General features: G+C 43.3%; 1 protein-coding gene across 1 annotated transcript; it reads left to right on the forward strand.

The window, feature by feature from the left end:
- The first annotated feature begins 389 nt into the window (after positions 1-389).
- LOC126402573 (uncharacterized) lies at positions 390-4,852 on the forward strand. Its single transcript, XM_050064705.1, has 2 exons — positions 390-1,984; positions 2,172-4,852. The coding sequence occupies exon 1, from the start codon at positions 421-423 to the stop codon at positions 1,414-1,416; it is 996 nt and encodes a 331-aa protein (XP_049920662.1). The 5' UTR covers positions 390-420; the 3' UTR covers positions 1,417-1,984; positions 2,172-4,852.
- Positions 4,853-10,142: the final 5,290 nt, after the last annotated feature.

Genomic DNA, 10,142 nt, shown 5'->3' on the forward strand with positions numbered 1-10,142 from the left:
CTAGATAATAATGGTTGGCACACAAAATATTGACACTTTAGGCACAATTTGGACATGTTCACTGTGGGGTGTACTCACTTATGTTGCCAGCTGTTTAGATGTTCATGGCTGTGTTTTGAGTCATTTTCAGAGGAAGGTAAATCTATACTACTATACAAGCTGTACACTGACTACTTTAAGTTATATCAAAGTGTCATTTCTNCTGTGTTTTGAGTCATTTTCAGAGGAAGGTAAATCTATACTACTATACAAGCTGTACACTGACTACTTTAAGTTATATCAAAGTGTCATTTCTATAGTGTTGTCCCATGACAAGATATAATGAAATATTTGCAAAAATGGGAGGGGTGTACTCACTTATGTGAGATACTGTATATTCACTGCTTTAATCACCAACTTCATCTGGTTGTGATTCATGCCATGTCCAGTGAAGCAGCTGTCAGGGATTTTTTTGGAGTATGCAACATGCTGTACAACTTCATCAGGAAGCCAACCGTGGCTATTCTGTACAAAGGCGAGACCCTGAAACGTCTCTTGGACCAGAGATGGACTGGCCACTTGGCAACGGTCAAAGTTGTGGTGAAGAGTTTTCACGATGTATCCACATTACTGACCGAGGTGGAAAACACACGAGGCCTTGGAGCGGAGGTGCGCATCGAGGCGACGGGGCTGCTTCGTGCCATTACGCAGCGCAGTTTTCTTTTCATTGTGCACCTTGTTATGAAACTATTGTCACTTTTCGAGCCGCCTAACAGACTACTACAAGCCGAAGATATGGACTTGTTCACTGCAATGACACTTGTGAACAGCGCCTCTGACTGCGTGAAGACACTGCGCACAGAAAACGAGTTTTCTGCACTGTGGGATCTCTGCGCTCCTCCAGCCACGGCCACCGAGGCTGTGCCGGTGACCGACCCCGGTCCAAGCAAGAGAAGACGCACAATTAACAAGAACCTCCGCGCATTTGCAGTTGAAGAAACAGTTGGTCAGCCACAAAGTGACATAGACGAAAAGACTGAGTTCAAGAGATTATTTTACAGTGTTATCGATGCTGTGCAAGGAGAGATGGATGCGTGTTTTGGAGAGCGCAGTAGTGAGCTCATTGGCGCACTGGCTGCTTTGAACCCAGAGGCCGATAATTTCCTGGACCCATCAAAGGTAACCCCTCTCCTGGTATTAGCTGGAACTGATGTGGTTGAATCTGAATATAATGTTGCTCGTGAGTTCCTGGTGAAGAAAATGACTGACACCCCGGTTCCCCCCGAAGATGGAAAATGGACAATAGCCAACATCCTCAGCACATTCAACTGTGCACTCCAGGCTATGCCGACTGTTGTCACAGCCTACACCCTTGCCCTAACTTTAGGAGCTTCCACAGCAATGTGTGAAAACTCATTTTCCACGCTGCTTCCATAAGTAGGTTCAAAGTCTGTGTGTGTGTGTGCGTGTGTGTGTGTGTGTGTGTGTGTGTGCATGTGCGTGTGCGTGTGTGTGTGTGTTTAATGGCAATGCATATCTCTCTGTTGACTGCTTTAAAATGTAATGTTTGAGAGATGCTTCTGGTGTTATCTACTATGTTGTATAGTCAAGTGTTTTGTGGATATTGATAACTTTGCTTCTATGTAATGTATTGCTTTAAATTATGAGGACTGATGTTGTAGGCTATACCTGGTCATATTGCTGTTGGTTATGTTTAACGTGATGATTACGTGCTGCGCGAATAGAGTATAGGTTTATTAAAAATATACGTACTGTAGGCTAATAATAATTTTGCCCTCCCATGCATTTCATATGCCCCCCTTAAGACTGAGGTCTGGCGACGGGTCTGAATCCCAGTAGTTGCCTGACCCCAGCTTCAAACAACTCCAGTTCCTTCCAGAGCGCACGAGAGACGGTGCCCGCGACCACCTGCATCAGCTGCTGCAGGATGGGAGACCAGACCCCAGACCCCGACCCCAGCCGCCTGCTACAACTACTGTTACAGGTAATGTAAGGTCAAGGCCAAACCAGACTAGGCTATTAATTCATTTTGTCCCGTGAAAATATTGTTATTTTGTCAACGAGAGCTTATTTCGTTAGGTTACAGCTTGAGTGGCTATTGAAATCATATTTTAAACAATTTGGCCGTAATTTGGCTGTATGAAACTGAGCGTTATTAATTTTTGCCGCAGGTGAAAATGATGAAGATGATGTCCAAGCTGTTGACGATAAAGCTGAGCCGGTGATTAAGAAATCCAGACTGGAAAGTGATTTTGAGCAACTTTTTGGACCCCACTCTGAGAGCAGGCGCAAAGAGGCTCACTCCACTCCAGCTGTGGAGCCACTGCAGTGGTGGGCCCGCAACCAGAACGAGTTTTCGCATTTAGCCAAACTGGGTTATTGCTACTTGGCTGTGTCAGCCACCAGCACCCCCAGCGAAATGTTGATACTCTCATCTTTTTACACGAAAATCTGGAGCGCAAAGCACAGGCGGCTGGCCAATAGAGGGCGATAGGGCGCCGCCCCTCCTCGAGCCACAAAAGAAAAGAAAGATGATAATAAATGTATGATTATCATCACCATTATCGTCATATACACACACAATATATTAATTATTCTGATAATTTTCACTTGAAACAGCTCGTCCTGCCTCTGAATATCCAAAATGCTTTTTTTTTCTAAATGCAGGCACTCCAATGCAATCTCTATGGGTTCCGGGAGGGCTTGCCCCAACGTGTTTTCGTCATACGTAAACCACCAAGTATCATTCATGTGCTCCTCGGATGGTCCGATTTCCCATGTCGGGAAGTCGTTCTTACTTCATTGTGTGTTCATGAGCGTTTAGGTGGTAATGTGGAGACATCATGGACATTACAAAGAAGATGTGTTGTATTTTATCACTCAAAATGTTTAAAAAACACGTCGTCAACCGTTTCCACTGAAATATTGCTTTACGGTCGGAAACTCATTTTTCCGATTATTCCGACATCACATGAGGCAGCGCCACTGCGCAGAGGTCACATCCAAGATCAACATGGCTAACGTTTCCAGTTGATCCAAGAGGTTTTTTAACCATATAGGTTATAAAGTATTGACGCATAGTGCGTCCAAATTCACACCTGTTCGTTCCTCTCTATGGATTTTCTCCGCGACCGTTAGCGAGAAGCCACGCATATCACATGAAACAGCGGAACTGCAGCTTTGTCGGACACTTGTCGGTAGTCCAATGTTTTCACAGCGGAAAAAAATGATAAAGTTACACTTAAATGATGTACAACAGAGCTTTCATACAGCTCTGCACACACATTACTCTTGGATGGATTACTCGCGAACGCAGCATCGCACAGAAATGCCACGCATATGAAAGCGCAGGAGCAGAGCTTTCCAATGATACCACACACATCATTGTGCTGTCATCCCATCACGCTATAAATACAGATCAGTCGTCTACAAAATGAAAACCTGACGAATTTCTTTACAACCCATTATACAGATCTTGTTATCAGTCACTTCATATAGTGAGGAATATCGTATCTTACCACATCTTAGGCTTACGTGTGTTTCTCCCTGTCTATCCACGTTTGTAGTCCGGCTTTCAAGATGCAAATATCTCCATATTGTCCAGTTGACACTCCATCAAACTTTGTATGACAAGACCAGCCACTTCACCTTTGCACACCCAGACAACTGCAGCCTAATTATGCATGCATGACAGGGCCGTAGTCACCATATACATTGAGGGGGACACGTGCCCCCCCCAATGCCCAAAATGCCCCCCCAGTACATAACTGAAACTGAAAAACAACAACAAAAAATGTTCAGGTCAGGTCAAAGAGCAGTGATACTATGTGATGTGCATTGTATTAAGTTGTAGGGTATGCCTGCATACCCTTAATCAGAACACAAAATTAATTTCCACTTAGCTATAATAAAATGTTTTCTGATTAAGACTGACAATGACTCAGTGAATACCTTACTCAATTTTATTTGATTAATGGTAAAACAGGTCTCAGTTTACATTCAAAGGTATTTGTGTGGGCAAACTGATGAAAATTAGTCTGTTGATGACCACAGTGGATTGTTCAGTCATTGCAGAACCAAATTAATTCAAATTTACCTATTGAACGGGTCACTTTGGCCATCATCACAACAATTGCCCCCCCTGAGAAATTTGGCAGGAGCCGCCACTGGCGCAAAGCCAAGACTGTGAAAGAGGAATATGACTAAATTGACTGTGAAATAAGAATATTACAGCAAGAAGGATTACTTGATTTAATCTTTATGTTTAGAGGCTACCTGCTGGTGAGTTTTGAATTATATTTTATTTTTATTGCTCAGTTGTTTTCTGAGTGGTGTTGGTTTACAATTCTGACGGCTTGAATTTTCGGTTATTTTACAAAGAAAATGATTCTCAAACTCATGTTTTGTGAACCAGTCAAGCAAGGTAAAGATTGAATGATAATTACGGCAGCCAGTGTGTTTGATTCTTCTGTTGTTACATTTATTTTATAATGAAAATGCGCTCTTTTGTCAACCATATATTAGTGCTGTGCTCGCATGCTGTGCGTCTTGGCTGCCAAGGTATTAGCTTATGTTTTGTTTTGGTTAAAATGTCTTTGAGAAGGCCTGTTGATTCTTGTTTCTCGCAAGTTTTTTTTCTGCAGGTAGCTAATTGCTGTTTCTAACACATTTTGAATGTTGGAAAGAGAAATATATTTTCGTTAATAAGCCTATAGGCTAAATATAAACCTAAGGATGTTATTGTTGTATTTTTTGCTGACAGTAATCACACAGCTGCACTAAACTGTACTGTAGTCAGGCCTGAATCATTCTGCACGTTACTGTACATTGTTGATGTTACAGAGATCTTTAATACAAGTTGCTAATTGTTGGACAGCTGTGTCTGTGTTGTTCCTCCACTGTGTCAATGTGATGACGTCATCAAATGACTTGTCGACTCGACTTAGACTTTATTGACAGATAAGTCGACCTGAAAAAAATCAAAGTTATTAATGCCCTAATATATATATATATACATACACATATATATTAGGGGTGTAACGATACATCGATCCACATCGATACATCGATTCATTGATTAATGATCCGATTACATCGATGCAAAATGAAAACATCGATCCATATCGTCATCTTAAAGATACACCTTTATTTTGAAATCCACTTAAACACTAGAAATGTGAGACTTTAGTGAACAGGTCTATTTTTATTATTTTTTGTTACAGAGGAATACTGTTTTTCATTTAAATGCCTGATACCTGGAAGAGCTCAGAAATAAAATGGTCAAATCATATTCTAGTTGTCAAGCCCGTATTAATGCACGGGCTTACCGGGGCTCAAGCCCCGGGGCCCAGTGATGTAGGGGGCCCACTGCAAGGCTTGAAAAAAAAAAAAAAAAACACCGGGTGAAAAACAAGTTGTGCACATTTTGCTCTGTCTGTGTATGTGAGTGAGAGATGGACCCCTCCCTCATCGAATAAATCTAAACCACTGTGACTGGTTAATGATTATGGTTGTCATGTACCTGTCCAATGAATGAGTGGGCTTCTGTGGCCTTGTGTGGTCTTTGAACTCTGCCGAAGTGGAAGAATGTGAGAAAAGAAAAAGAAATAAGAAAAACAAAATGTCGGGAAAGAAACCGAAAAGCGGATCTCAGAAATGAAAAAATCAAAGAGAGAAATTACAGCGTGAATCACAGCTGTTAAGAAAAATCCCCAAGCTGCAAAGCACGGATGACGAGAGCAACAGCCCCCAGACGTCAGCGACGCAGGAGCCAGCGGGCACATCGGCTGCCACAGGTTAGGTAGCAGGCTAGGCTAGGCTAGGCTAACCCTAAGTAACTATCATTAGAAAATGCAGTTATAAGTCAGCATGTCGACTGATTTACATGTGGTCCCACACTAAACAACGACGTGGAGCCTGGAGCCTCAGAATCACAAGCCGCCTCACCCCTAGCACCACCTGCCTCGTCCCCGGCCGGGGCGGAGTCATCCCCGGCCGGAGCGGAATCATCCCTGGCTGGAGCGGAATCATCCCTGGCTGGAACGGAATCATCCCCGGCCCCGCCACCTGCATACACCAGCACTGACCCTGGACACTGGATGGGAATTAACGAGGATGCAATTGACCACTGGGTTAGGAATGGACCGATCCAGTGCCAGAATCGAGAGGCAGATTTTTCAGCATCTGAGCAACAGTACAAGCATCAAAAGAGAAGTTTTTCAAAAGGTTTGTTCACCCGAAAACTTGTCAATGGTGAAACTGCCCTGCGATTGGCTACTGTACTCACCGTCCAAAGGATGTGTATTATGCTTTGTTTGCCTTTTATTTGGGAAAAGTGATAATGCCTCAAAGTTTTCCAGCTGTGGTTTTAACGACTGGAAACACACAAGAGAGCGTATTCTTGAGCATGAAGGCTCGGAGGCCCATCGCAAGAATATGGTCATGTGGATTAACAGAACCACAGAGAAAGGACAAATTGACTTTGGACTACGTCAACAGTTTGAGGCTGAGTGCCAGTATTGGACCGAGGTGTTAAAAAGTAAGTAAGTAAATTTATTTATATAGCACTTCTCACAGAGAGGACTCACAAAGTGCTTCACAAGATAAAATACAAAAAATACAATAACAGAAACAATGGAAATTCAACAAAAACAAAAAGTAAAGTGCAGCGAAATACAGAGATGATACAATGGACAATTAATGGAACGCAAGCCTAAACAGATGTGTTTTTAACTGCTTTTTAAAAATGTCCACGGAAGAGGCCGCTCTCAGCTCATGAGGTAGTGCATTCCACCATTTCGGTGCAACAGCCTTAAAGGCTCTATCCCCTTTCGTCTTTAATCTTGTGTGAGAGACAGTAAGTAGGTGGCCTTCAGCGGACCGCAGTGACCTGACAGGACAGTAAAAGGACACCAGATCCGTCAAGTATGCAGGTGCTTGACCATGGAGGGCTCTGTAAGGGATGGTTAGAATCTTGTGCTGGATCCTGAAATTAACAGGGAGCCAGTGCAGGGATGCCAGGACTGGAGTGATGTGAGTGAACTTATGAGATCTGGACAGAAGCCTGGCGGCAGCGTTCTGGACCAGCTGGAGGTGGTCTAATGAAGTTTTATTTAGACAGGTGAAAAGAGAATAACAGTAATCCAGACGTGAGGAAATAAAAGCATGGATGATCATTTCTAGCTCGGAATAAGTTAACATGGATCTGAGTTTGGAAATGTTTTTGAGGTGGAAAAAGCAGGAGCGAGTGACAGTTTTGATGTGGTCATCGAAGAGCATGGCCTGATCAAATGTGACCCCAAGGTTTCTCAACTTGGGGCGCACATTTGCACTGAGGGACCCTAAGCAGCTGGCCACTTTAGATGCTGAGGCATCAGGTGCAATAATTAAAATCTCAGTTTTAGCTGCGTTCAACTGAAGGGAGTTAGAAGACATCCAGTCCTTAATTACATTCATACAATCGTACAGTGAGTCAATTCCATCGGTCCTATCAGGGTTAAAAGAAAAATATAACTGGAGGTCATCTGCATACATATGGTATGAGATACCTTCAAAATTGCTGATGACATCTCTGAGAGGGAGCATGTATAGCGTAAAGAGGATAGGCCCAAGCACTGAACCTTGGGGCACCCCGCAAGAAAGGGGGGCAAACTCTGATTTATGAGGGCCAACAGCCACAGAAAAGGATCGATCAGACAGATAGGATTTAAACCAATGAAGGGCGGTCCCTGAGATTCCTACCCTGTCCCTCAGCCTGTCTAAAAGGATGTGGTGATCAACAGTGTCAAAGGCTGCACTGAGATCAAGCAGAACCAGGATAGTGGATTTACCGGCATCGGAGGCCATCATGATGTCATTGGAGACCCTGAGAAGAGCAGTTTCTGTGGAATGTAACTGACGATAACCGGACTGAAATTTATCTAAGATATTGTAACTGTTCAACGCTGTCACTAACTGGTTTGCAACTGCTTTTTCTAGAATCTTAGATACAAAGGGCAGCTTGGAAATGGGCCGGTAGTTACTAAGAACATCGGGGTCCAGATTGGGCTTTTTGAGAAGCGGCTGAACAACCGCTTGCTTGAAATGGGACGGGACACGACCAGAAACCAGTGAGCTATTGATTATGGAGAGCAGAGATGGACCAATAGTGCTGAAAACATTTTTCAGCAAAGTTGTGGGCAGGATATCCAGCGGACTAGAAGAGATCTTCATAGTGCACACAAGATCTGCTAAGTCTTGTAAGGAGACAGGTGAGAAATTGTCAATAATTGACTGTTGTTTGGGAGGATCAGGAAGGGAGGAGGAGGAGGGTGTTATACTGGCCTTGACACTGGCAACCTTATTCACAAAATACATTAAAAAATTGCTACAGTCCTCATCAGAGGACACAGGTAGAGCAGGCGGTTGCGCACCAGTAATGCTACTTATAGTGTCAAAAATGACCCTGGGATTTCTCTTGTTGGAGATGATGAGATTTTTAAAATAAGAGGCTCTGGCTACCCTAACAACAGAATTGAATTCAGCTAACAGTTCTTTAAAATAAAGACGATGTACATGAAGCTTGCTTGATTTCCACAAGCGCTCAGCTCTCCGACATTTACGACGAAGGCAGCGGATGTCGTCGTTCAGCCAGGGAGTGGGATTAGCTGCGGGGATAGTTCGAGGCTTTAAAGGAGCAATCTTATCAAGAATAGCAGAGCAGTGTGAGTTAAAAGTTAAAACTTGGGAGTCAACATCAACATTAATACTAACAGGCTGCGCCACACTGTTAAATGCGAATGAGAATTCCTCAGCAGAGAGGTTATTTAACATACGGGTGAGTTTTGTACGCTTGCTGGTTGAACAATCAGAAATAATAGACAAATTAAACAGGATGCAGTTGTGATTCGTGACGGGCAGCTCCTCAGAGACGATACAATCAATGTCCAAACCAAGTGTAAAAACAAGATCCAGCGTGTTTCCCTTAATGTGTGTCGGGCCATTGACATGTTGCACAAAATTAAAAGATTCGGTGAGATTTATAAAATTATTAGTGTAGCAGAGAGAATCTGAGTCAGAGGCTGCAGACTGCAGCCTCTCCAAAAAATAGGTCAACTCCTCCCCTTTCCTAACCCCCCTAAATTGGCAGAGCCTATTTAAGACACCTGTGGCATGAAGGCTGCCTTTCTCCTTGTCTGTGCCTGGTGGCTGCCAAATGGTCATGTCTCTGAGGTGGATAATGTGGCCTGGAGGTCGTTTTAGCCTGTTTTACTTTGAGTAGTGACCTTTATTTTAACAGAAGCTACATTGTGTTTGTGTTAAATAGGTGTTTTGCACGGGTGGCCTGGTCGTCTTGGTGTCCATTGAAATTGATTCGAGGTTTGTTAACTTTTTAAACAATGTTTAACTTCCACAAACCACAAAATGTGTTAACATTGTATTTGCTTCTTTTGTAGTGGTGAATTGTTCCAAACTGATTGGAGGGCATCAGGGTAATTGTAGTACCTGGTAACTGGGTAAAAGTAACTGGGTAAAACTCCCTGGGTGAAAGTCCCTAGGTGGCGTTGTCTGGCTTGCAATTGGTGTCATTCCGTTACGGCCCCTTTATAATATAAAAGCACCACCCCACGTTGCCACATTCGCAAGGGAGTTTGTGGTGTCATTTACAGGCACATTAAAATCCCCAAGCATTAAAATTCTTTGAAATTTAGTGATGGAAGCCAAAAAGTCACTGAATTCAGCCAGAAAGGTGCCATTAATACCCGGAGGGCGATAAATTAAAATACAATAAAACGGGTTAGAGCGGCCAACTTTAGAAATAAGCAGTTCAAATGAGGTAAAAGTTCCACAATTCACTCTCCTCGAGGAGAAACTGTCTTTGTACAACAAAGCAAGGCCACCACCGCGGCCAATGGTCCTTGGGGCACATATGAATGCGCAATCAGGCGGGCATAGCTCCTTCATGGACACCTAATCTTCATCCCTTTGCCAGGTCTCGGTGAAAAACATGAAATCTAAATCTCTAGCGGTGAAAAAAATCATTTAGCGTGAATGATTTGTTGTTGATCGAGCGAGCATTCAACAATGCCAGCTTAAGAGACTTGGGACCAGCTTTGCAGACAGATTGTGATTGTGACAGTGGTTGCAGATACCGGAAATTGTGG

Source organism: Epinephelus moara, chromosome 16, assembly GCF_006386435.1.
Source record: "Epinephelus moara isolate mb chromosome 16, YSFRI_EMoa_1.0, whole genome shotgun sequence".
Lineage (NCBI taxonomy): Eukaryota > Metazoa > Chordata > Actinopteri > Perciformes > Serranidae > Epinephelus > Epinephelus moara.

Coding starts and splice junctions, on each gene's coding strand:
- LOC126402573 (XM_050064705.1), top strand. CDS start 421: ATGTCCAGTGAAGCAGCTGTCAGGGATTTTTTTGGAGTATGCAACATG.